Raw genomic sequence first — 27656 nt, 5'->3', positions numbered from 1 at the left:
CAAGTGGGGAGAAAGGCTTACTGTGGCGCTTCCTCGTGTCCGCCTTGACCTCCTCTCTGGTCGCGCCCAGGCAGCCCATCAGCTCTTGCAGGGAGATGGACTTGTCATTATTCACATCGCAGTACTCCACAAACTTCTTCACGCATTTCTTGGGTTTGGACTTCTTCCGAAGAAATCTCTTGAAGGGCTTGATTTCCTTTTTGCCGATGTCCCCGCTGTTGTTTTTATCCAGCAGTTTGAAATACCAGTGGACCACTCGCTCCTCCAGCGTGTGGCTGGGGTCAGGTTCCGAGAGCCTGGAAGACACGTGGGTGGTCAGGACGCCCGCCCTGGTCCTGGTCTGTCCAGAAAGGCACCCCCGCCCGGCTCTGACTTTCCCCAATGGAAGGACCTGCTTGTCACCCTCTCTTTCCTGAGGCATAAGGCTGCCTGGCTTTACCCTTCAATATAATAATGATTTTAAAAAGAAACTTAGAAAAAGAGATCGGGCAAACATTTTCAGGCTGGTTTCAAACTTGCACACGGCACAGTGAGTTTGGACCGGCCGGTCGCATAGCAGACGTTGGCAGGTCTCAGGACCAAGCCCGTGGACCACCACGCCGGTCACAGGACGCCCATCTCCACTGCCTGCACCGTGAGGCTTTCTACTCCTCTGTGTTCCCGGGCAGGCTATTGATGTCACAGGTAAACTAAAAGGTGAAAATTCACATGTGTCCTAAAGTGGTAACCAGACATCTTACCCTGGATTGAAAAAGAAAGTTTGGTATTTTAAGATTTAAATTAAAAACTCTTCCAGAAGTTCTGCGTTTAAGGCTGATCTTGGAAACCCCGATGTTACGACAGGGTTCCTCACTAAGCGGAAGATGCCGGCAGCTGCTAACCCTGGTCCTTGCTTCCTTGGCCGGCTGTCAATCTCTGTGTTCCCATGAGTGTCAAGAGGGAGTCAGATACCAGACATTCCCAGGTATTAGGGCTTTCTGAGACTATTGACTGTTTCTCAAACTCTCAGAGGACCTTCTAGGATGGAAATTCATTTACTGCTTTCAACTGTAGTCTTACAGAGAAGAGCAATCTTTCTGAAAATATAAGATGTCAATTTGAACTTTGGGTGGTTCCGTACAGTTTAACTTTATATCAGATTCATAGCCCTTCCCTTTATTATTCTCCATTCTGACTCTTAAGCAGAGACAGAGAGAGACAGAGAGAGGAGGACTTTGAGCCAAGGGGACCAAAATCTTAGATCAGCTAGAAGAGATGGAATAATCAAGGTTTGGGGAGGAGGGGAGGAAGGCCAGTGCTCTAAGAAAATACAGACAGTGAGATTCCCAATCAGAAAGTGTGCTTTAAGATAAAGAGACTGATGATCGCTAATTAACAGGGGAGAGCCAATGCTTGAGACACCGTGTCCATTAAACACTGGACATAACCCTCCTGTGGGCGGACAGTCACCCACAGACACAGGTCAGCTTCGGGGACTCGACAGCATCTCAGGAAGCGGAGCTCAAAGCCTCAGCCCCAGAACCAAGCGTGTCTGCCGGGCACTAAGGGCGAGCCCCCTGAGGTTCAGAAGTCAGACTCTGAACAGTGATAACACAATTAACACCCCTGAACCACAGCCCTGGAAAGGGCTGAGAGGGCGAATGTTATGTCATATATATTTTAATAAGGAAATCCTATTTTGAGAATTTTAAATCAAACAATTTAATTGAAAGTATTTATAAAATCCAGTCACTAGCTCTGAAACGCCATTCATTCTGAAGCAGGGAGCCCTCTGGGCCGGGTTCTCCCATGCCCCACTCTCCCCTGCCCAGCATCCGTGCCCCCCGCCTGATGGAGCCTGGGGAAACCCCAGGGTCTCGGCCTGGTCCCATGCCGGCAACATCCTCACGGGAGGATCTGATTGCATTACAGGAAAACCTGCTAAGCAGACCTCCTCCACACACGAGCGAGGACCTCACGCTTGGGGAGGCGTCTGCTCCGCTCCGGGCCCTGCTGTGCCCACCAAGCCGATGCCCGAGACTGCAGTGGCTGGACTCTGCCCTCCAGGCTCCGTCCTAGCCCCCTGCTCTGAGGTCAAGGGCAGCACACCTGCCGGGGGAGGAGGGATCGGAGACCGCGTGGACCATGTCCGTGGACAGCGCGTCCAGCACGCTCGTCAGAAACTCGCGCTTTTTGGCACCAGGACAACCTGGAAAAAAAACAAGCACAGACACCGTTTGTTTCCCAGAACTCACGGAGCACAGCGGGTTTCCCTGTAACGGAGAGAAGGCTGGTTTAGGGTTCAGAAATCGGGGTGTCACTGACACAGTGGTGACGCACACTGATGCCGTGTGCATCAGTGACTTCATCTGAACACCTGCGAGTACGCCGCAGCCCACACATGTTGGTTTTAAACCTCAGCTTCTGAAAACTACAGTCTCTAAGATTTCTTGAATAATTTGTGACACTAACAGATTCCTGGGCATTACCATCTCACTGGTCCCCAAAGCAGCAGCCCCGGGCGGGTGGCATCACCGCCCTGTTACGCAGGAAGCCCCGAGGCTGGGGACCACCCCAGGCCCACACAGCGGAGGGAGGACACGCTGGTGTCTGGTCAGATGAACCTGAGGCTCGCGGCCTTCGGGTAACTCTGCCGTGGAGTTCACCTGAAGCTTGACATTCCACAACACTCTTCACCTACAAGACGTCACTGAACTGTCCCTAAGCCCCCTGCACCCTCAGCATTTTGGGAGGAAGACGAAGCTGGGCACGTCTCTCCTGGACTCCGAGAAGCAGGAGGAAACCTCCACACGGATCGGATGGCATGCTGTGTGCAGCAGCCAAGTCACTCAAGACCCGCGTGTTTACACAGTCGGAGAGCTGGGGTTTCACAAACCTCCTTTTGACACTTGAGTTTTTGTTATTATTATTCAAGCACATGTTAATTGCCTGTAGCAGGAATCCATTTACGCTGGTTTCCACTTCGTTAAATACACATATCAGAAAACAGATGCGAATCCCTAAGGGTCAGGGGAGGGTGAAAAAAGAGCTGTGTTGTCCCCTATGAATACAATTAGCAAAGTAGATTGTGATCTATAGGGGAAACCCCCAGGGAGAACGTTACTTTCCAAGGAAAAAATAAAATATCACATTAAGCATTCCCTGGGGAGGAAGCAGCCGACTGGCGGCTGGACTTTACCCGCTCCAGGACAGACAGTGCCCTTGGCACAGCATGCCTGGGACGGTCATCTAATGTGGGGACATCGCCCGCTCCAGGACGGGCAGCGCCCTCGGCATAGCGCTGAGCTCCCCCAGAGCAGCCTGCTGACTTCCGAGAGGACAGAGGACAGCAAGCAGGCCTGAGCTCCAGGCTGGCTGCACCGCTGGGGAAGGCAGGGGTGTCCCAGAGGGTGTGCACGGCCCACCCCAGCCCCAGCCTCCCCGGGAATTCCCACACCCCGCTGGCCTGCAGACACCAGAGAGGGATGTGGGCCAGTGTCGGGAAGGCCAAATTGAGGACACTGTTGGGGGCCGGACAGCTCTAAGGACGAATGATGCCGGCCTTTCGTGTGGTATGACTTCAGTGGGGATCAACCCCGGTTACATTTGCTGCCAATTTAATCATATCCCCCAAATGAGGTAAAGGTTTTTAATCGGAAAATGAGATATATTCATCATGAAACACAAGACTAATCACATCTAAAAGATTGAGAAGGCTTTAACGCACAGAGCAGTTCACACTGAAAGTTTAATCTACTTCTAAACCAAGAAATATTAGGTCAATGCTGCTATAGCATTATTTTTTTAACCATGGTGTAAATTACAGACTTTGAAGTGCAGGTATCTTTCTGCTCAGGATTATATTTTGCAGCTGAGAGGTCACTTCAGTCCAACCAAAGAATACCTTTCATGTGTATTTGCAAACACACCAAACTTCACGGGAGTAAAGAAAAGGACAAGATGGTTTAGGCGCCAAGAGAGGGAGCTACTGCTCCCGAGACGATTCCCGCCCACGCTGTGTGGACGAGGACACGAGCTTTAATCTGATCAACTGAGAATCACACACGCGACGTCAACCTGCGATGGGCACGTCGACGACAGAGCTGAGCTTCCTCCACAAGCCCGTGTTTAGACCTGGATGGAGGCCTGGAGCAGCCCTCAGATCCAGCAGACCCCGGCGCACGGGTCCACGTCCTCATCTGGCATGACGGGGAGACAGACCCGGGGCCTCACACTCTGGGTCCTGCAGCTGCTGGTTCCAGGACAACCCCTCATCAAACAGAAATGGGGGCACCACCTCTGAATACGTGTGCGAACAAATAGGGCCGGGCAGCACCCACTGTGGCCAGCATCCTGGGAAAATAATCCCCACACAGAGGGTGAGATGGCTAGATGGCATCATCGACTCAATGGACGTGAGTTTGAGCGAACTCCGGGAGATGGTGAGGGACAGGGAAGCCTGGCGCGCTGCAGTCCATGGGATTGCAGAGTCGGACGCTACTTAGCAACTGGACGACAACGACAATATGTCAGGGTCAGGCGGCGTCGAAGGCTGATAGACCGAGGATGGAGAGGGGGCAAGGGCCGCCTTCACCTCCTGCCTGCACCTCACCCCCCGGCTTTCCCCAGCTCTCCTGAGAGGACACCTCCTCCTGGAAACACAGGGGTCCCAGGCCTGCTCATCCTCCATGATGTTTGTAAAAATGAGAAGAAATCCGAAAGAAAAAATCAGAGCACGCACGATTGAGAAGTGGTTTCTGGTTATATGAGAAGTGCCAGCCGTACTGTGCAATGGACGGGGCCTCCCGAGGAGCCTCAGAGCTGGGGGACAAAGGGAGCCCGGCCCCTGGCCGTCAGGTTTCCCAGGAAGCCCAGAGCAGCCTCCCTTACGCTCGCCCCCTCGGGCCGCGGGCCGCAGCGACCACCGCAGAGCTCCGCGTCCTGCCTGCAGACCACGGGCCATGGCCAGCAGCCTCCCGAGCCCCAGGCCCAGCTCAGTGGGTCGCTCACGTGGAGACAGCGGGTGCCCACCCGAGGGGGCCCGGCCTCCCCCATGGCAGCTCACCTCCCCTCCTTCTGCCCGCAGGGCCTGGCACGGCCCCCAGCGCCCGTAAACCTCATGCTGGGGAAACCGCGGCCGGCGGGCTCTGCGACGGGACTCAGAGTCCCTGTGTATTTGCATCCACACGCAGGACGTGGACGTGGAGCAGGCCCGGAGGGCTCGGGTAGGGGGGCTCAGGGCAGGGACGGCCGCGCACCAGGGCCTTCCACGGAGACCTGGCAGCCCGGTAAAGAGACGCTTGTGTGTGTGTGTGGTGGGGGGAACCAGACGGCCCTTCTCCAAGTTGGAAGCAGAAGGGCTGCAACCATTTATTTACACGTTCAAGGCAAAATCCAGCATCCTGCTTGGCTTGGAAACGCTCAGTTGATTTCACTTATCTGTGAAATCCAAGGAAAATACTTGGCACCCTGTTGGAGTCCTGTGCAGACACTCGGGTTCTAATCCCGGCCTGACCCGCGTGAGTGGGCGGCCCCATCCCAGCCTCAGTGCCCGGGCCTAGCGAGCTCCTCAGCAGCGAGCTGCTGGCCGCTGCTCCCAGACTCCAGGCGCCGCGTGGCCCCAGGGAACCTGGTTCATAGCTGATGCCTTAAAAACTATTTGACTTGTTAACTCTTAAAATGAATGCTTTCTGCCCTATAAGACATCTTTCTTTTAAAAAGTAGACGTTTTTGGTGTAGAAATTACTGACTTCAGCAACTTGACTGTTTCATCCTTTCCCTTTTTCTTGCAAATACAGATGGAAACATTTTCGGGGCTGAGACCTCGACCACGCTGGGAAACTCCACTCCACGTGGTAACTGGCATCTGCTTCTCTCCCGTGACCCAGCACACTCAGGATGGCCCTCGAAAGGAAAGCCAACACCAAGACAGGGAAGGCGGGGTGGCGATGTCCTCAGTGGGTGGTGGTGTACGCAGTACACAGCGCTGGCCCGTGTCAGCCAACACCGATGCCCAAATGAGGTCTGCGCGTTGCCCAGCAGGTGAGGACGGGGGGCTGTGGGTCAGGGAAAGCAGGGCTGAGGGTCCACTGCTGACCGGGTGACAAGGTGGGGTGAAGGGTCAGGGGACAGTGACAGCCATCAGTCGGGCTTTAAAGCATCCAGCACCGAGCGGTCTTAAAAGCTTCATCTGGCTGGTTTATCATTTCAAATGCCTATGGAACTAACACAGGTGAGGAATGACATGAAGAGGAAGTAAGCACCCTCTCTCTGGCCTTTGGGCCCCTCTGGGGAGTGTGTGCGTCTCTGAGGAGCTCTGTGGGTCCCTCTGGGGAGCTGTGTGCATCCCTCTGGGGAGCTGTGTTTGCATCTGGGAGCTGTGTGCGCCTCTGGGGAGCTGTGTGTGCATCTGAGGAGCTGCGTGCGCCCCTCTGGGGAGCTGTGTGTGCCTGCACACGTGTTCATCCCACTGCAAGCAACTACTGCCCTGCTCACAGTTTTAACTCCTCAAGTTTTGGAAGTCTGGCTTCTCCCAAACTTTTAAGAATTTATCACACAAATTTTCCGGGAAGTCTAGTTTTGTGCGATTTCCCAGAGTGACATGAGCACATCTGACCTGCAGGGTGGGGGTCAGAAGCGAGAGCCGCCATCTGCTGCCTCCAAGGTTGTGAGAGACCGGGATTGCCGCACCTGTTCCTCTAGAAAGGAGACGCCGAACAGTGGATTAAACCCACTCTTGCCTGAAGACTAACACAATCTACAAATTGCTAACCTATGTGAATTTTCAGTTCAGTCGCTCAGTTGTGTCCGACTCTTTGCGACCCCATGGATGGCAGCACGCCAGGCTTCCCTGTCCACCAACTCCCAGAGTTTACTCAAACTCATGGCCATCGAGTCGGTGATGCCATCCAGCCATCTCATCCTATCTGTTGTCCCCTTCTCCTCCTGCCTTCAGTCTGCAGTAAATCTCTTTATTTCATGTACAATATTTTGGACTGCATAAATGCAGCTGCGTGGTTCGTAATTTCTCTCTCAATCACCTTTACCTGGAAGTGAGTGCAGTGAGTGCAAGCAGAGGCCGAGTCATGCTGCTCTTTTTTCCTGCGTGTTCCTGGCAGGGAGGGGGAGCTGCGACGAGCTCCCCGCACAAACCACGTTGACCAGGGCCGGAACGTCACCTCCATCCCCGTGTGCAGAGCGTGTGCAGAGGAGGCGGGTTTGTTCCCCGGGGGGAGGCTCCTCCTGCAGATGAGCAGGCGAAAGTGCGGCATCGAATAAGACCACCCTTGGCTGGTCAGTTACAGAAGTGGGAGATAGAACGGCAGGACCTTACAGTTTAACTCACAGCAGAGCACTGCAGGGGAGAAGGGAAGGTCTGCAGACTCCGGCGCCATGTGGAGGGCCCCTGAGACCCGAGACACGGCAGGGAGACAGTCCGCGGCCTGGAGCGTGAGGGCCTGGGCTCTCCGCTCCATACCTTCCGACAGCACAGCCTCTGAGGTCTGCCCTGACCTCCACCCGCCCTCGCGCCACAGCCCCGCGGCCACTCGGCCGGAACACCAGGCTCCTTCCTAGTCCAGGCTCTCCTCAGCCACACGTGGAGCTGGCGTGCTGTCTCCCATGCGCTGATGTGCCCCAAACACGCACAACACACCCATCTCAGGCCCTGGGGCCCCGGCATCCCACATGGGGCCCCAGGGTCCACACAATGGGTCCCCACACCTGGAGTTCCTGCAACTTCACTGACCTCACTTCCCACCCCCACAGTCCCACTTCAGGACAACCTGCCTTAATTTAATAAGTGCCTTTTTCTTAATTTTTAAATTTATATGCAGTTCAAACGTTAAAAACATTAAACAAAAGTAATCAGAAAAGTTCTTAAAGCACGTTTAAAATGCATCTGCAGCTAATAAAAAGTACAAAAAACATCTTTATAAACATCCCCGCCATCTGGGAATTGAGTGTCACGGTCGAGATGACGGCGTTCGGACTTCCCTGGTGGTAGAGTGGTTAGGAGCCTGCCTGCCAGTGTGAGGGCCACGGGCTCCATCCCCGGTCCAGGAGGGTTCAGTCTGCTGCAGAGCAACCAAGCCTGTGCTCTGCAGCCAGAGACGCCGCCGCAATGAGAACTCAGCACCGCAACCAGAGAGGAGCCCCTGCTCACCACAGCATGAGAAAGCTGGGGGGCAGCAACGAAGACCCAGCGCAGCCAAAGATGAACAAACAGCAGGATTTACGACAAAAGAAGACGACAGTGTGGAACCAGGAGGCCCCCGCACTGCAGGAGAGACATAATCAGGACGCCTCCTCATACGTTTTTGGGCTTCCCTGGTGGCTCAGTGGTAAAGAATCTGCCTGCAATGCGGGAGACCTGGGTTGGATCCCTGGGTCAGGAAGATCCCCTGGAGGAGGGCCTGGCAACCCACTCCAGTATTCTTGTCTGGAGAATCCCATGGACAGAGGAGCCTGGCGGGCTGCAGTCCATGGGGTCACAAAGAGTCAGACACGACTGAGCGACTGAGCGCTCGCATACACACACACACACACACACACACACATTCACACTTTAGGACACCTATGTGGGACACAGTGAGTAAGTTCATTCTCACAAAAGGCCCAAAGCAAAAGCACAAAATTTCCAACCTTAAGATTAAAAGCAAAATCACTACTCCTGTGTCTTAGCTCTGGCTTTTTACCTTTTCTAATATTTACAATTTTATATATTTATTTTCATATTTTCTACACACTTTTTCATCCTAAACAAAGAGGATTTTAGGCTTGAGGCTGTGCTTTGATTACTTAACATTCAATAATGCACTGGTGAACAGCAGAGCTTGGCTAAAGTCCATGCCTAAGGGCCCCGGGCAGTTATTCTCCTGGAGAGGAATAACTTGGTCAGAGGAAGTCGGGCTCGGGGAGTCCTCCTCCTGGTGCTCTCATGCCTGAGGCTCCTGGGGCCGGGCGCGCCGCACTCGGGCCTGTGGTTTAGTTCTCCTCTGGGTGGGTCAGCTGAGCCCAGCACGTGCGCCAGGAGTTGGCACCAGCTGATACGTTCAGTGGGATACGTACTCGAGAGACGGGGTGTGTCCCCACGCCCCCTACACTCCTCAGGGACAACAACACATCCTCAAACACTTGTGCGATAACCGTTAGCCATACCTCCTGTGAAAAGCAGCACTTTTACCCTCAAGGAGCTTATAAATAAAGCAGTGGTGACGAGAGGAGGGCTGATGATGACAGAAGTAGGAATCCGCTCGCGGGAGGCACCGGCTTTCCTCGGCTGCCACGCTGGGACTGTCCCCAGGGAGCTATGAACCGGGAGCCTTTGAGGACACACGTGCCCATGAGGAGGTGTCCTGACCTGCAGACGCCCTTCCCAGGATGAGGGTCACCGGTGATGGCTCCCGATCCACGGGCTTCATCCTCCCCTCCCTGTCTCTCCTGAGCACAAGGTGTTGAATGATCCGTGACCATGAAACAGGTATGTGGAGCATCTTGAAGACCACAGAGGAGGAGTCAGCAGTGACTGTCTTCTCTCGAAGCCTGGAACACTGGCCCTTCTTCCCATCCTTGCTCCAGCACCAGACATGACGTGAGGCTGTGTGGGCACCTCCCCCAACTCAACTCGACGAGACAGACCGCGTGGCCACGGTGGGGACAGAGCATGTCCTTACCAGAGAGGAGGCTCCTGAGGAGACGTGGCTGGGTCCACGTGGTGCTGACCGCCCTCTGGAGGTGCTCTGACCGCCAGGCTCAGCTCAGTGCCCCAGCATCTCTCGGAGAAGCGAGGTCACCGTGCCCAGGAATCGCGTGTGTCTACTCACGACTCAGGAGAGACTGGCGATGCTGTGCTGGGTACAGAAGCATTGCTTCCCGCTTTTGGACACACGCATTTCTTTACTCACTGCCTGCTCTCCACCAAGGGACCCAGCGGTGCAGGCAGGTGTTGCTGAGAGCAGTTCTGAACTATTCCCTGAGACAACGGCCACCTTCCTGTGGGGGCTGAGCCAGGGCTGCCCCTGGAAGGACAGCTGCTGATTGGCAAGTGTTCTAGGTCTGGGAACGCAGTGACAGTGACAAGGTTCTTACTGCAGCCCCAGGGATGACAGCCATGTGCCTGGAGGGCATGCACGTGGCACCACCCAGAGCGGCATTTGCCCCAGGCCCGGGGGATCTAGGGTGACATCCTGTGAATGAGGAATGGCGGATGGAATCGCGGCTGCATGAGCAGACAGAAGCCTGGCTGATCCAGGCGACCCAGGGGTACAGGGATGTCTCTACCCCAGGAGCTCTGCATGAAGACAGCAGCGGACGCAGCGCCCCTCACCCCACAGCCCAGCACCCGCCCGGCCTGGCCAGAGGAAGGAGCGAGAGGCCAGCTGGGCCCAGTGACCTGCAGGCCACGAGGCCCGGAGCCAGCCTGGGCGTCTGGACACGGGCCGGGTGCTTTCTTCCTGCCTCCCCTCCAGGGCAGAAAGCTTCCTTCCCAGACTCCGTTTCATCTCCCTTCCACGCCTTGCTCTGCAGCTCAGCCCTGTCCACCCTGTATGAGGAACTGAAGCAAGAGCCGGGCTAAGCAACCACGTAGACGGCCTGCGTGTTCTCACACCACAAACCCGTAAAACGCCCTTCATCTCCGCCGTGAAAAATAAGCCTCTGCTCTACGACGTGCTTGTAAATTACACTTTAAAGCACCTTGATTGGATTTCAAGTGAGGTCTCCTTTTGCTACACTTTTAAAATATTAAGAGTGAGCCAGTGTTTTCATAGCCACCCCAGAGCATTCAATCAAAGGCGATTTCTGCCGCCTCCCTGCCACTCAGTGCCTGGGTCTCTGCAGCAGAGACGGAGCCTGGGCTCAGAGGTCCGAACCCTGCCCTTCACGTCCGAGGCTCTGCGCCTGCCCTGGCTTCCCTCCCTTCCTTCTGCCAGGTCATACCCCCCATCACAGCAAAGCCTGCTGAGGAGGGGGAGGGGGGAGGAGAGGGGGAAGGAGGGAGGGGAGGGGAGAGGGACGGGGAGGGGAGAGGGACGATGAGGAAGGGAAGGAGAAAGCGAGGGACAGGGACACGCACAGAGTGTGAGAGAACTCCGCCACGCAACAACAGTAACCGCAAAACGGCGTGATGGTCCACAGTGGAGTCGAGGAAACAGGAGGTGAAGGGCACGGCCAGGGATGCCCAGTGACCCACCAGCCAGTCTCTGGGCCCCCTGGGTTTTAGTCACCGAATGCACGGGGCGATCACCTCCTCGGAGCCCCAACACGGAAGCAAAGCTCGTGAGATGGCAGAGTGTGGCTGCGTGCTGCCTGGGAGGGGAGTGGGCCGGGGCCGCCCCGCTCACAGTCCCAGCCCCCCACCCCTGCAGCAGGCAGCAAACGGAACAGGGACCTGCACCATCTCTGCACCCTTGTGATTCGGGGGGAAATTTAAACCAGGCATGAGGGATAAGTGGTAGACGCCACCCCACCTCCGGTTGAGTGCTCTCTTCAGCCGCTGTGCCAGTCATGGGCCTGCAGACTCTGCTCTGCCGAGGCAGAAAGTGGATGCCTCCAGGAATCTGCTCGAAAATCTGCATCTCAGGACCAAGTCAAGTCCCAGCTTCAATCAGTTTCAATGCAAAGGCCAGCGTGAACCTTCACAGATAAACAGAGTAAGAAAAGCTGCCTCAATGATTTTTCTGGCTCTTCCCTACAGAATGGAAGCAGTTATGTCCTTGGCAGAATGTGGGCAAGTCACCAAAGGCTGGGTCTTGCAGAAGCAGAAGGTAAGGTCACATTTTGGAAGTGACTCAAGCAACATGTCTTGGGTTTTGTTTTGTCTTTTTTTTTTCCCTCTATGTCCAGACCTGTCACTCAGAGCCAAAAATGGTGAATTCAGTCGACAATTTGATGAATGAGGCTAGAAACTACAGCTGAATATAAACAAAGAAAACTCTGCACTGAAAGCTCCCGCTTCTGCAACCTCTCCAGGGTGAGGATGCCAAGCCCCCTGGACCCCACGGCCGGCCCGCCGGGTCTAGCCGGGTCCAGCTCAGAGTACACGTTCGTGAACAAAGCACATGAGGGTCATCTTCTCCTTTAAAAAACAAGTTTGCCTCTTCCTCGTATCACTTAACTCTTTGCCTGAATTTCAAATTCTTCCTTTTGTTTGAGTCACAAATAGCCTGACAACATTCCAGACTTCAGAGCTGTTCTGAGGTTAGTGACCGAAACATTACAGACCCCACATGATTCGCTGCCCGACCCTGCACTGTCTTCCCGGGTGGGGCTCGGGCCAGGCTGACCGCAACTGTCCCCCCGACGGAGATTCGCCACTTTGCTCACCAGCCCTGCGGCTCTAAGTCCGACCTCTGCTTCACTCTCTGTGCCCAGGGCCCCCCCCCCACGCCCACCCCAGCCCTCTAAAGCCTCAAGTTGCCCTGCTCGCCAGAAGCCTCAGCCTTCCTCCAAGCACCTGACAACAGTAAAGATAGACGGTAACCGCAAGATAAAGCTGCTTGAGCGCCACTCCCACAGGGCGCTTAAAAGCATCCTCCGCCCACGTCTGACTCCTTGACCGGCGCTGTTTGAAACTATGGCCCCAGCAGCCCGGGGTTTCCTGGCTTCACAGAGTGTGATGAAGCTGGATCTCGGCAGTGAACAGAGTCCAAAGAGGTCTGCGCTTACACTTGTATTTCCATCAGAAAATGTGTAATGATGTCCTTCAAAGGAGCATCATTTCTCTTGGGACTAAAGCCCCCTAGGCATCCATGTGGACCGTCCCAGAGGGGCCAGTGGGCTGGGTCGGCAGAAGCTGGTGGAGCTGGAAGTCCCTGTCGCGGCGGCGGGGGGCAGGAGCCGGACCGGCAGGGGCTTCACTGACGCTCCCCCTCAGTGAGCAGAGAGGAGAAGTGAGTCTCGGGTTTGCGCAGCTGCGTCGGGGCCACTGGGTCACGTATCATGTGGACAAACTTGCCAGAGGGTCCTGGTGGGAGGCAGCGCCCCAGCGAGGCCTGCGTCCTCGGATCCGCGCATCCTCAGGGGCCCAGGGCTCGGTGCCAAATGTCCACTCCACGGAGCAGTGCTCTCACACCAGGATACGCATTCACGGAACAAACGCCTGGACTTATTCTCGCATACCTTGTGGAACAATTTGGAGCGACAGCCCTGGGATTTCTCACCAGAAACTGTCTGTTGAACCTGTGAACATTCTATGTGGAAGATTCTTGCTTTCAAAGCTGCCTTAAAACAGATGAATTCACACCTTTACCTGTGTTAGCCGCTCAGTCGTGTCTGACTCTGCGACCCCATGGACTGCAGCCCACCAGGCTCCTCCAAAAACAGAGGGTGGGGGTGGGAGGTTAACACAAAACACCAATGAAGATAGAGAATGAGGCTTATAAAGCAAAAGGCTGGCATGGGGGCTGGAAGCCCCTCGAGCACCAAGGTGCCCCTGAAAGGCAGCCCGGGGATGCAGTGGTCTGCAGGGCTCTGTGCTCCAGAACCCCGCTCACAGAACTCCAGCCCCCACGGGACCACGTTCAGCTCTGCCCAGGAGGAAGCCCCTCTGAGTGACCCCACCACCGCCGAGAGCCCGGACACTGTCAGAAGAGCAGGGTCACATCCTCCGTGGAGACTCACCACTGCCTGTGCCGCAGGGAGATGGCACTGCGGTCTGAAATATAGACCCTCCCTGCAGGAGCCCGCCGGGCACCGCCTCCTTGGTCCCCTGGGAGCCCACTGGGCGCCACCCCCCCGGTCCCCTGGGAGCCCACCAGGCACCGCCTCCTTGGTCCCCTGGGAGCCCACTGGGCGCCGCCCCTCCGGTCCCCTGGGATCCCGCTAGGCACAGCCTCCTCGGTCCCCGCGGGAGCCCCCTGGGTGCCGCCCCCTTGGTCCCAGGCACTGGACTGGCCCTCCTCTGCCATTAGCTACAACATGAATGATTTTGGAGGGCATTACTCTCAGTGAAATAAGCCAGACAGAGAAGTCAAATAGCATACGGTTTCACTCATATGTGAAATCCAGAAAGCAAACAACCAAACAAAATAAATGAATAAATAAAAACCAACCCCCAGATACAGAGAACAGGCTGGGGAAGGGAAGGTGTTGGGGGGTGAACAGGTAAAGGGGTCACCCGTTTGGTGACTGGTGGAAACCCCACTTTGGTGGGAGATCAAGGCCGTGCAGACAGAAGTAGAAACACTGTGTTGTGCACATGCAGCTTCCATGATTTGATTATCCAGTGGGGACTCTTGATTTTTTTTCTTAAATTAAAAAAAAATTAAATCACAATCATTTTTTGGTGAGAGCTAACTACAGGAGATGCCCATTACAACCTGGGCAGGAAGGGGTAGCATTCAGTGACCTGCCGCCCACCCGGTGGCCTACAGGGTCCCTGAGAGGAATGTCCCGTGAAGGTGGTTGAGCTCCACCCTCAGAAGACCTGGGAGGCGGCAGTGTGCATCAGCCCTTTTCTCTGACGAGCAGACTAAGACTCGGAAGGGAGGACAGACTGCTGGACAGTGGCCACGCCAGGCTCCCCAAATCCAGGTGTGTGAGGGCGGTGTGTCCACCTCCTGGCACCCCCTGGTCTATGTCACGGCGCATCTGCACCCAGCACTTACCAAGGACACTGACCTGGGCTCACCTGCCCGTCATCTCTGCGATGTAGGAGTTTGTCCCAGAAATGAAGAAACAGGCAAAATGCTTTTCAGACCTCTCTAGGAAGGAGGCAAATCTGCCATGGTTTCTCAAGTTCTCAAATATCAAGAGATTTCGTATATACACACCTCTCCACATTCAAATGATTACCTGCAAATTTACCCAAGTTTATTCTCCAGCTCATCCATAGCCCTGCTTTTTCTGGGCAGAAGAAATAGAAAGGAACCTGGCCATGGAGAAGGATGAAGGCATTTTCGTTCACATTCTTCGGAGAGAAGTGGGGACTTGAGTGGCTTGTTCCCTCTCTTACACAAACTCCTAATGGTTGGAGCAACCTCCGTTCCCAGGGGATGTGGATCCAACTGGACCTGACCTCCCAGGCTCCACCTCTGACCGCCTGTTGCGTCTCCCCAGGTGACAGAGGTCAGTGGACCTGCCTCTGGTTCCAAGGCTGCAGGAAGAAGGCATCAGTGAATGGATGAGAGTGCCTCTAGGGAGCTCCCTGAGGAAGGGCCGTAAGCGCCTGTCTTCGGTTTTCTTGTTTCCTAAAAACCTTTGCAGTGACGTGCCTGATGAGGACTTGAATGCGCTCAGGGTGAGCTTGGAGAGAGCTCATGGAGGAGGTCGTCCCTAACAAGCTGGAGACAGGGGTCTAAAAACCACGATTCAAAGGGAAGGGGGGATCCTTCAAGAAAGGTCACACGCATGCTTCTCACTTGGATCTGCAGTCGCTGACTGTAACTGGAAATCCCATCCTCCTTAGAAAAGTATGACAATATGATTTAATATGAAAACAAAACCACAGAACCCGCATCCACCTCTTCCTGGAATAGAAGCTCTTCCAAACAGGCTCTTAGGCTTATTTATCACGCAGCTCTTCTGCCTGGTGCCCAAGGTGCTCCTTCTCCCTGAAATAGCATCCGTTCTCTGCCCACTTGTGTCTTACCCTTCCTGACAATTCATCTCAAACCCACTTTTCCAGGAACATGCACTGCAGGGCCTGGCGGGCATGGACCTTCTTCTCCTCCGACCTCCCGACCACACCATCAGCCTCCTGTTCCTGAGCCGAGTTCAGGGCCCGATGCTCTCACGCGTCATCTCCAGGGCTTCTGGGGGGTTGGATGGGACTCGAGTGCTTGTCTCAAGGCCCTGCCACACGCCCCTTGGTGTCGGGCCAATCGCACAGGTCTCCGCACCCAGGGAGCCTGCTGTCTACCCCACGCTGCCCCCTCCCACGACAGCACAGGCTCTCAGCAGCTGGGGGGCCTCTGAACCGAGGCAGGGCCGAGCACTCCAGCCCTAGCCTGTCAGGATGTGATCGTGCGGAGTGGCTGTCAGCGTCCTGGACTTCTTCACGTGTCGGTGGCATTGTCAGGAAGACACAGGCTCTTCCTTCTCGATGTCCTGCCCACAAACTGTGATACGAGCAGCCACCCCTGGGGAAGCCTGTGTCCCTGTGACCTCACCACGGTCTCAGCCCACACCGCACACCTTCACACACACGTGTGTGGGGTCAGCAGGGCACAGCCGTGCAGACGAAAGGCACCCTGTGGTTATATTTATGGGGGGCAGGCATTGACAACCCCAGGAAGATGGCAAAGTACATGCCCTACATCAGAATAAAATTAGATTTAATAAATGAGAGAGACATCAACATCCAGAAAAAATGGGGGTGAAGCAGACAGTGGAGCGTGGGGCGAGTTTCAGCTCAGCGCCTTTGGTGTGGACTGGCCACCACGGGGAGAGACAGCCAATCAGAAGAAAAAGCCCAGCGTGGACGGAACAGGACCGAATGGGCCGGAGGTCAGGGCCACTTCTCGATACTGAAACTGGAGAGAGCCTGTCTCCAGGCCCCAAGCACAGCAGTGCAGGGGCTGACAGCATGGCACCACGTCTCAGCAGACAAGTCTGCAAGGGCTCTGTTTGTAAGGTCTGCCAGTGTCGGCCTGGGGCACAGCCTGAAGTGGGCAGAGGCGTCTCGGCAGCGGGACAGCCCGTGGTCTGTACACACGCGCCTCCAGCTAATCCGAAGTGAAGGCTCCAGAAGACCAAGCGTGGGGACAAGTCTCTCGTGCAAGGTGTGTACGTTTTTCTTAGATTTTGACGAAGACTGAGCTCCTCCCAGACACTGGGGGCCTGGAGTGTATCTCTCCTTGGAGACTGGTTACACAAGAAGCCATCTGCCTTGAGAATCACATAAACTGAGAAGCTTCATGATAACACGGACCAGAGAGAAGAAGGCCCCTTCTACGGAGGCGGGGGCCAGCTTCTCCTCCAGAGGCAGCTGGCTCCCTGCACACACAGAGAACTGGGCAAGAAGGCCCTGCATCTCGGGGGCCATACTGTCAGCCTAACAAGGATTTTTAAGCAGGTGCAGCCCGAGTCTCCTTCAGCCATCGTCTTTGGAGAGACCCCTGATTCAGAGGGACGTGGACCTTCCAAGATAAAAAGGCTGGAAAATGTGTGCTTGCATATCTGCTGAAGGTAAGCGGCTCTGAAAGTTTGTAACCATATACCAATAAGTGACCGCTCACAGTCGTAAAGGGTTGACCCGGAGCCTGTCTTTGGGGGTGATGATTAGAGAGTAGGGACCTTGTCATCTATGGCTCAAGTGATGCAAGACTTTGCAGCTAACAGAGGTGAGACCCGAGTGGTTGCAGGCGTGTTTGTGGCAATGTCATGGCTAAGCTCCCCTGGTAACCACGTTGCCCTGGTAACCACGTTGCCTGGTAACCATGCTGACACTGACTCTTTTCTAAAATGCACATAGAAGTGCAGCTGCCCAGACTCCAGACCATTCCAAGGACTCCGAGCTCGGCCTGAAGAAATCTTGCGCACGTGGCCAATTCCTTCCAAAGAGGAATCATCGCAGAGGCCAGCAGCAGGGTTCAGACACTTCTGTCCCCAGCTCCCCAGGCCACAGCGGCCTCGCCCCCACCCTGAGGAGGAAACGGTGAGTCTGGTCCAGGCCATGAGCAGAGCATCGGGCTGTGGGGGGACACGGCCTGGGCGGAGCTGGGGACGGACTGGTAGCATCCACATTTAAGGAAAAGAGATGCCTCCAGCGTCCAATGCCCTCCTAAGCAGTTAAGAACTTGTCTGTAAGGCATCAGGACCTCGCCATGTCCCACACTCAGGACTGGACGCCGGTCAGGCAGAGGGGTTTTTGCACCCACCAGCACTGTCATTATTGACATTTCATTTCCTTTGCACTGAACCGCTCAGCTCAGCAGGCCCCTGGCTGACCTGCTGGGTCAGTGTCCTCACCACGGCCGGGACAGTGTGCGATGGGACAGTGTGCGGCAGGGCAGTGACTGTGAACACAGGGTCCACCTCCTCCTCGCCGGGCGCCCCCTTTCCTGGTGAGGAAGCCCAGAGGCTTCTGCTTATCTCTTCTCAGCTTCGAGCTGCTCCCTGACAGTCAGCGGGCGCTCTGCACAGGGCAGGCAGGCACAAGGTCACGCCCACCTGCCAGACCCAGGAGTCCTGGGCCACCTGCCCACAGCCCACCTTCGCTGTGCAGATGCCCTCGCAGAGTCCAGGACGCAAACGACACTTTCCAGGAGATGGTGCATGAAACCTAATGGCGAACCGAGGCCAAGGCACTTACTTTACTAAGAGGAAAGAGCCTGAAAATAAGACCGTCAAAGCCCGATGCCAAGATGGCAGAAACGAAGCTTAAGAACACGCCCGAGAGCAGGACCGACTGTTAGTTCAGAGCCTACACTGGCCGGGCCTCCTGCGACCCCTCCCCACAGAGCACACAGCAGGGACCACTCCAGCTCACTCGCAGCCCCGGCGCCCCAAGTCCTACTTCCTGTCTCTGCCGGGCTGGAAACGGACATCGGGCTGGGGCGTCCTGCTGAGTCACCTCATCGCCCTTCCCCATGCATCCTCATCTCAAGCTCCATCCCAGACGCCTGAGCCAAATGGAGGAGGGGCAGCACGACCCTTCGCATCTCCCGGGGGACCAGGCGTCCTGCGGCTCTGGGAGCAGACCCTGCACGGGAACCTCTGCACAGACCAGTGGGAGCCCTGCTGCACAGGATGTAAGGGACTGGGAGTGGGCAGGGAGTCCACCCATTCCTGTTAATTCTGCTAAATCACGCCTCATCAGACCAGACACGGATGGTGTCCGTGGGGGGTGGGTGTTTCTCTGTGTGTCTGTTCCATGACCAAGGACAATAACTTCGTAACAGTTCTTTTGTGGTTCCCTTAACAGCTAATCACTGAGGGTCCAATACAGCCCTTCTTAGAATGAGAGCCGCACTATAAAGGATTTTGATCCAGGAAGATTCATGTAAAGGTGCATATGCCGAGTCCATCATGAGAAATGCAGGGCTAGATGAATGATCCAGGAAGATTCATGTAAAGGTGCATATGCCGAGTACATCATGAGAAACGCTGGGCTAGATGAAGCACAAGCTGGAATCAAGATTGCCGGGAGAAATCTCAATAACCTCAGATAGGCAGATGACACCACCCTTATGGCAGAAAGTGAAGAAGAACTAAAGGGCCTCTTGATGAAAGTGAAAGACGAGAGTGAAAAAGTTGGCTTGAAGCTCAACATTCAGAAAACGAAGATCATGGCATCCAGTCTCATCACTTCATGGGAAATAGACGGGGAAACAGTGGAAACAGTGTCAGACTTTATTTTTTTGGACTCCAAAATCACTGCAGATGGTGACTGTAGCCATGAAATTAAAAGACGCTTGCTCCTTGAAAGAAAAGTTATGACCAACCTAGACAGCATATTAAAAAGCAGAGACATTACTTTGCCAACAAAGGTCCGTCTAGTCAAGGCTATGGTTTTTCCAGTGGTCATGTATGGATGTGAGAGTTGGACCATAAAGAAGGTTGAGCGCTGAAAAATTGATGCTTTTGAACTGTGGTGCTGGAGAAGACTCTTGAGAGTCCCTTGGACTGCAAGGAGATCCAACCAGTCCATCCTAAAGGAAATTTGTCTTGATTATTCATTGGAAGGACTGATGCTGAAGCTGAAACTCTAATACTTTGGCCACCTGATGTGAAGAACTGACTCACTGGAAAAGACCCTGATGCTGGGAAAGAGTGAAAGCAGGAGGAAAAGGGGACAACAGAGGATGCGATGGTTGGATGGCATCACCAACTCAATGGACAGGAGTTTGAGTAAACTCTCGAAGCTGTCGATGGACAGGGAGGCCTGGCGTTCTGCAGTCTATGGGGTTGCAAAGAGTTGGACGTGACTGAGCAACAGAACTGAACTGAAAGTTTCGTGTGTAACTCTGGCTGGCATCAACATGATTCTCTAGCTTAAATAGGCGTCACCTGCATAATACAGGTATCACTGTGGTAACACCTAAATGATACAGGCCCAGTTTGTTTAACATCAACAGGTCGTCTATAAAGACCAAAGAAAAGCACCTTTATTCGGGGCTGAAGTGAAGGTTCAGTGAAGCTCTGCGTCGACCTTTGAGACGGATGCCTTGTAGGTTTGCAATCGGCTCTCCCCAGTACGAACGCCACTGCGCTTCTTGGAGCTGCTGCTGGTTTGTCTGGGGCACCTTGGACCTGTCATTCACAAGCCTGCCTGTGCGTTTTTAAATAAGAAATGAACTCCCCACATCGGGCGAACCTTCTGCAGGACCTAGCCCACACTCCTCAGTGGCACGTGGTCGCATCTTGCCGAGCCTCCGTCCCACCGTCTCCTTTTGCTGCTCAGGGACCTCTGTGCACCACACGCGTCTCTACTAGCTTCTTTGGTTTCACATATTCAAAGAACGTATATAGACAAGCCCCGGATGCAAGAGCCAGCAGACAGTTAAAGAGATCATTTCACCCACAGTCACTGATAAGAGCCGAGTCGCCATCGGATAGAAGCACTAGAATCCAAACCTTCTCCCTAGAGGGGGGCTTCCAGAAAGGACTACGCTTCGGGCATCTGCTAAGGGGGCTAGCGGGAATCTCAGGCCCACGCCGAGCAGGTCCTGCTTTGTCAGACTTGAGGGAGGCGTGCCGTGGGCCTTAGAGAGATGGCCTTTCACAGCCGACAGCCTTCCTCCACCAGGGCACAGAACCGGCCCGCTGCTCCCACGCAGCGCTCTGCACCCCACCTTCCTGGTAGGGGAGACCCCCGGCAGAGCTGCTGACACGGCATCAGCCTCGCTCAGGGGAAAGGCGTGGGAGACAGGCACTGCAGCAGCTCGCCAGACACAGGGCGACCTCATCTCCACCGAGTTCAGTGGCAAGAGGTCAACTGGACATGATGCAGAAGCGGACTGTAGGGCTGGGCTTTCTGAGAGAGTGGGGTGTGCAAGAGGAGTCGGTTCACCCAACAGGAAAGAGTAAGTTCAGCAGATGGCGCGGTCTGACTGGGAAAAGGGGGTGCTCCCAGGAACGGGGCTGCGCATGGCTACCTGTCTTTCTGGTTCCTCATATTGTTCCTTTCTTTTCTTCAAGACTTCTTCTCCACTAGATAAATTCTAAAAACAAAATTCTTATTCTGTTGCATTTGAATAAACAAATTTACCCTCTGCAAGGTAGCAAGTGGGGATTATTTAAAAGGGTAAAATGCTAAACAAAACTTTGACTTCACTTTTTAGAGCCTGTCAAAGGGTGCTCCCAAAACGGCTGTTTCGTGACAGACGATGCATGTTTCTCAGGAGGTTTTAAAAATCAGAAATCTAACACTTTCTGGATTTAAGGAATGATACTATTCTGTATCAATCATCAGATTCTGAGACGTGTGATTTTTAACAGAGGGGGTTGTCTCAGATTCTCCTGAAGTGAGGTCATTATACATTTTAAATATGTTAATTGATACGTTAGCTGATTTAATAAGCAAAAGCACAGAGAAAAGATGGATAAGTAGGACGAGAACTCAAAATTCAAAGCCTCTTCTGCTGTAAATCACACTTGAAGAATCTGTCTCAGGGATTTCTTAAAGTTAACCAACAACCAAAGAGCAGGCCTTTTATCCTTTTTGGTCAGAGGGAGAAATCCTTGATTTTTCTGAAAAAAGTTGCTCTTGATTCAACAAATCAGAAGAGAGCTAAGAAAAAATTAAATCTTCCTGGGGAAAACATTCTAGAAGTTTCTGTGTCCTGCTGGTATTCATTATAAACCAGGTTTCGGGACGTTTTCCACCATCATTGGTCACTGGGGAGTGTCCACGCCAGCTGATGTACAGCTTACGTACTTGAGCGCTGTGGTCTCTGGTGGGGCAATTAAATTCTCAGGGAATGAAGTTATCAGGAAGGATAGAGCTCGATTTCTACCATGGCTAGGCCATTCTCTCAGTCCGGTCTCTATTCCTAGAGGAAGAACCGTGTCTGGCCAGGACCCAGCGCGGGTCGTTGGATTTGGCCTGTCTCCAGTCCCCGCTCCCCTCACGACTTCCGCAGGGGGGTTGCTTTTCACTCTCACTCCACGGCGTTGTGGTTGCGTGGTGCTGGGACCACCACACTCTGCCAAGCGAGTCCTAACCCAGATGGCAATAACTAGGGCACAGGCGTGATACTCCTGACCCTGGCACAGAATCCGGAAGAGGGCTTATAGAGTGGTGTTTTCAGATATAAAGGGAAACTTCTGTCATGCACGAGTCTCCATTCCGTTGGTCTTTCTAATTGCTACAGCATTGCTTTCTTGCTTAATAGCATCCATCCTGGGGTCGTAAAACTGCAGTTTTCCCTCCGGAGTATTGCCACTGGGTCCTGAGGAGCTGAGTCCCCCAGGGTGTCTGGCCTCCACCAGCGGCTCCATAGGCTTGAGTTTGTAAAGAAGGAGTTCAGTGTTATGAGAGGAAGCTAAAGCAGAGAAGCTGCAGTGCAGTTGCCGTGTTGGGCTCTTAGGAATGGGAGAACAGGGTGCTAATGGGGTGAGCAGAGAGGTTCCAAAGCAGGCTGGAGCGCTGGCCACGGAGGCGCGTGAGAGGAGGCCTGAACCGCTTGTCTGGCAGAGAGGAAGGCCCAGGACTGCTTTCTCTGGGGCCGTGTGCCAGCCAGGCTGCGGGTCCACAGACTGAAGGCCGACACCAGCCACTCGGGACCCCATGGCCCGTCTAAGATCAGGATCAAATCAGGGAGTGTGGGGTGGGCTGAGAATCAAATCAGGGAGTGTGGGGTGGGCTGAGAAAAGACCAGCAGAACAGCGTGTTTACAGAGAAGCGCACAGAGCCGCTGGAAAGGTCGAAAGACAGGTGCAGCTCTGGCTAAGAGCTCCCCAGCATGGAGATGGCGTGAAGAGCCACTCGCTATGGAGACCCGGCGGGACCCCAGGCAGGAGGGACCTTCTAGGCCAGAGCCGTGGGACACCTGCTCCGTCCCCTCCTAAAGCGCGGTTTAAGCGACTCTGAATTCTGGGAGTGCGTTGATCTGGCTGTGGCGGGGTCTATGGGGACGACGTAAATTAACGCTGAGTTGATCAAAGAGTTCGTTCAGGTTTTTCCATAAGATGTTGTGGGAAAAAAATGAAATGAACTTTTTGGCCAACCCAATAAAAGGGAGTTCAGGCCAATTAAAGTCAATTTTATTATTCTTTCAAGTATATACTGTACTTGGGAGGTTTGTAAAATGGTTATTTGAGACAACATGTTGTAATAAAGAGACAGGAATTATTTTTCATAGGATAATTGTTTAGCCATAAATTTAACATATTTAATGGTGTTTGAGAACAGTTTGTCCTCTTGAGTTATTTAAACTGTCTGTGAAACATGACTAACATTATTAATTTGTCTGGCAGATGCTTTTTCGCAATTAATACAGATCTGAACTCCTCTCCCTCTCTCTTCAGCATAGTCATGACTCCCGAACTGACGGGGCCAAGGCGTTACTGAGCTAACATAAGAGGCATTAGTCCTCCCTGCCATCTTAAAGATGCTTCTTAAATTGGCTATGTAGACTTTAAAAACATGTATAAAGGAAACAATGAAAGAAACACAGTGAGATTTCTTCTAAAATATCTCCGAGTGTGTAACGCCAGAGAGGGGTGTTTGCCATGATCCTCCCGCTAAGCTTTCCTCCCTTCCGTCTTTTGAGTCAGATGACAACTCAAGCCTTTAAAACAAGCTAGCCTGCCTTTTCTCTGACGTTGGTGAGTTACCTTCACCTCGCTAACCCTCCTTTACCGTGCCTGTCTGGCTGTCGTAACTGCATCTTCCGTGTTTCTCACATCACGCACGACGCCCCTGTGCTCGAGACACGCATTTACCCGAGTGCCCCTCACCTACCACAGCTGGAGCCTCAAGTGCCTCGTCACTTGCCCATTTCCACATCTTTCCTCACCTTTGCCCTGGAGGCTCAGCTGGTAAAGAATCGGCCTGCAATGCGAGAGACCTGGGTTTGATCCCTGGGTTGGGAAGATCCCCTGGAGAAGGGAAAGGCTACCCACTCCAGGATTCTGGCCTGGAGAGTTCCACGGACTGGATAGTCCACGGGGTCGCAGAGACGGACACGACTGAGCCACTTTCACTTTCACTTTCCCCAGCCCCAAGGCCTCATTTGCTGACACCCTGCCCCGACGACGACCCTGTTCTCTGGATGTCCACGCGGCTCCCCAAGCCCGGAAGCAGGTGCGATGCAAGAAGCACCTTAGTAACCACCAGGCCCAGCTCCAGGCAGGCCCAGAGCGAGACCCACAGCGGGAGCCCCTGCACAAAGCTCAGGAAGATGCCCCTGATGGAGACAGCACATGGAACCAGGTGCAGCCGCTCAGCCCACAGCCAAGAACACGCTTTCACAGATACTCGGAGAACAAGCTGAGTAGCGGAACCTGCCCACTTTCTTGGTTAAGAGGTAAGTGAGTGGATTAGCTGTACAGGGACCCCAGGCCCTCTTGTCTCTGGACACACCGCCCCTGGCAGCTCACAGGCTGCTTCCAGCGACGACAGGGTGGAGACCGGCTTCTCCCACATCCTTCGTGGACTTTTAGACGCACACACCCGGTTTGGGGCGGATGATTCTCTAGGGTTGAGATGTGCATTTCATGGTAGGGAACTGGGATGTGTGGGTGGCCTAAAGCCAGTGGGGCCTCCTCCCGGGGACCTGATCTGGTGACAACAGCCTGCACGATCTGGGGGACACCTGGCCAGCCAGGGAGCCCCAGGAGGCTCCTGCTCCTGGTGTGGACAGGGCTCAGAAAGCTGCTTAGCGCCTGCCTGGAGACCTGGCCCGACAGGGTCCGCGTGCCTGACAACAGCTGAGAGAATTCCAAGAAGAGTGGACCGCCCACCAGCGGTGGGCACAGGACGAGCGTGGAGGCCTTAGTGAGTGAGTCAGAGATGCCACTTGAAGGACGGTGCAAAGAAAAAAAGTCTCTCCACTTGCCTGCCCCTTTCCAGCCACACTTTTACCAAACACTGAAGATTTTCACCAGGTCAGACCTCTCACTCCCGACCCCAGGGCGGGTACAACCCGAAGGTTAACGAAAGATGCTCCTCAGGGTTTATTCAGTAGAATCAAGAAGTAACCTCTACACTCACTTTTCTCCATTTGCTGCCAAAGGCTTAATAAGTGGAAAAAGTGCCCGTCTTGTAAGCCACTTAACATTTGCAGTGGCCTTTATTGTTCTTTCCTCCGCATGTTAAAAACACGCCTTTGCTTCCTCATCTTGTCTTTATTTGTTCTGGTTCTATTGTGGATGAGTAATCACCGCAATTTCCTCCAAGCCTCCTCCAATTTCTCCTCATTCTCTTAAAAAAAATGGAGAAAAATATCAATGGAGCTAAATATTCTAATAAAAATCTCACTAAGACTCTGCCAAATGGTGCACAACGATTGTTCCCCATTTCTCGCCTTTTGGGTGCCTTCTGCCCATCCAGCATCTGATCTACTCTTTATTTTAGGAAACAGTAAGTAGAGCATTCGTTTCACACTCAATCCCTCATGTCTGATCAGGTTTTGCCCAGTTCCTCGTGAGTGATGCATGTCACATCTGAGATGGAGCCCCTGGTACCCCGCATCTTGGGATTCCTGTGTCATGAATCGTTAGGATGGAGATGACTTGCGTGCTTTCACGGGAGTTTGTATTTGCAACATCCTTTCCTCAATAAAACTGGACTTAATGGTCCATTTCTTTGTCACGCTTTCTACAAAAAGCAATTTTCTTCTAAAGGATTAGTCACCTTATTCAGCTACAAAGTTAATGTTTTAAATTTCATATTTAGTCATCAACCTCAACCGGTCAACTCTTCAACCATCAACCAGTCAAAACATAAACTGGTGGAGCTCAGTCCCTGTGCCAGGCTGCTCAGAACAGCCCTGTCCACGTCCAAAACTCGACGCCCGCTTGGACAGAGTGAACCAGCAACGACACTTAGCTGTAAAGTCATCAAACAGCTCCTAAGAGCAAAAACGTTGTTTAAAGTCCTCTCCTGCAAACGGCATACCTGCCCTCACCTCCGTGCAGCTTCGTCCTGGCCCAGCCCAGGGAGGCAGATGCCAGGGAGCCTCTGGGAGGTGGGCCCAGGAGCAGACGGCCCCAGGGAAAGCCAACCTCGGGCACCCGCAGGCCCTCAGACAGAGTGCTCCGTCCCGACGCAGCTAGAGCAGAGCCGGGCTGTGGAGTCGGCGCTCGTAGTTTGCATTTGCAGGGGGTGGAACACTGGCACCACCTGTTGTCTGCGGAAGAGCCCCAAAGGCCCAGTCGGCCTGGGGGAGAGTGAGCCCCGCTCCCTGAGAGCCGGGCATGCTCAGCACAGGTGCCAGTCAGGATGAGTTTCCTCTGGGAAAGTGTGCTGGGCTGATGTAAGGGTCATTTTATTCTGCCTCAGGAAATAAAAATTAATTTTGAAAACGTTTAGAAGCTGCTAAAATATTGCTTGAGGAATTCTGGTGGTGCTTTGAGGGTTTCTAATCAAAGCAGTTAATCCCAAAGGAAATCAACCCTGAATATTCATTGGAAAGACTGATGCTGAAGCTGAAGCTCCAATACTTTGGCCACCTGAAGTGAAGAACTGACTCATTGGAAAAGACCCCGATGCTGGGAAAGAATGAGGGCAGGAGGAGACGGGGACGACAGAGGATGAGATGGCTGGATGGCATCACCAACTCTGTGGACCTGAGTTTGAGCAAGCTGTGGGAGTTGGTGGTGGACAGGGAGGCCTGGCGTGCTGCAGTCCATGGGGTTGCAAAGAGTCGGACACGACTGAGCAAGTGAACAACAGCAATAGAAGTGAAGCTGTGCTGTGCCTGCGATCGCTGAGGCCCTGAGGAAAGAGCTTCTGTGGCCACTGGCTTCCACAGGTTCTGTGTGGTGGCCTCCCTCATCCTCAGACAGCCTTTGAGGTTAGGAGGGGCCGTGGTCTCCACTGGGCTGAGCCAGGTGCCAGCGCTGAGGGGGTGCAACTGATGGCTCTGGTTTGGGGGATGAAGCAGAAACATGAGGAGGCTGCTTTCAGGCACCAGGACACCTAAGACCCTTGTTACTCAGCGTCCTCTGGGCCAGCAGAGCCGCCCTGAATGGATGGAGGAAAGGGAGGGGCGCAGGGAGTGAGGTCCTCCCCGTGGATTCACCTGCCCTCAGAGCTCTCTCTACCTGCCCTCCATCCTTGAGCTCTTCCTTGTCGATTGCCTGTAAATACTTGATTGCTTGCACCATAATGAGAACTAAGAAAACCGGTGTCTATGCATCAGAAGAGATTCAATGAAGCAAAAAGCCAGAGGAGAGTGGAAGCCTGAGGAGCCTGTTAAAATTGTCTCAGAGAGACAATAAGCCAAAAAAAAAATGTGTTTAAGTATAAAAGACACAAACGGTCTGATCAGCACCAGTTAGAGGAAGTCATAAGCTCTAAAGCACAAATTAACTTATTTTAATACTTAATATTAACTTAATTAATATTTAATATTTAAAACTTCCTTCATCTACCTTTCCCACCAACTCCCTCCAGGGTCTGGTTCCTCAATACAGATGGAGAACCCAGGTCTGAGGATGGGGGACCCAGGTCTGAGGCTGAGAGCTTTCCAGGAGCCCAAAGCAGGCACCTGTCTGCCCACTGAGGCCTCTGCCTATGTGTCTGCAATGGGCGTGTGAGTGGCATCCAGTGGCCTTTAGCTGCCACA

The 27656-nt window shown here is 53.8% G+C and overlaps 1 protein-coding gene across 2 annotated transcripts in view; it reads right to left on the bottom strand.

Annotated features, from left to right (window-relative positions):
• The window catches only part of SMOC2 (SPARC related modular calcium binding 2), a 157231-nt gene that overhangs the window by 7447 nt on the left and 122128 nt on the right, over positions 1-27656 (bottom strand). For both annotated transcript variants that reach the window (XM_027552068.1, XM_027552067.1), the window contains exons 10-11: positions 2089-2188; positions 22-296 (exon numbers count right to left, since the gene is read on the bottom strand). In XM_027552068.1, coding sequence (XP_027407869.1) covers positions 22-296; positions 2089-2188 — 375 coding nt within the window. The remainder of the gene's footprint in view (positions 1-21; positions 297-2088; positions 2189-27656) is intronic.

The sequence above is a fragment of the Bos indicus x Bos taurus genome, chromosome 9 (assembly GCF_003369695.1).
Source record: "Bos indicus x Bos taurus breed Angus x Brahman F1 hybrid chromosome 9, Bos_hybrid_MaternalHap_v2.0, whole genome shotgun sequence".
NCBI lineage: Eukaryota > Metazoa > Chordata > Mammalia > Artiodactyla > Bovidae > Bos > Bos indicus x Bos taurus.
This window is presented reverse-complemented; position numbering and strand designations above follow the sequence as displayed.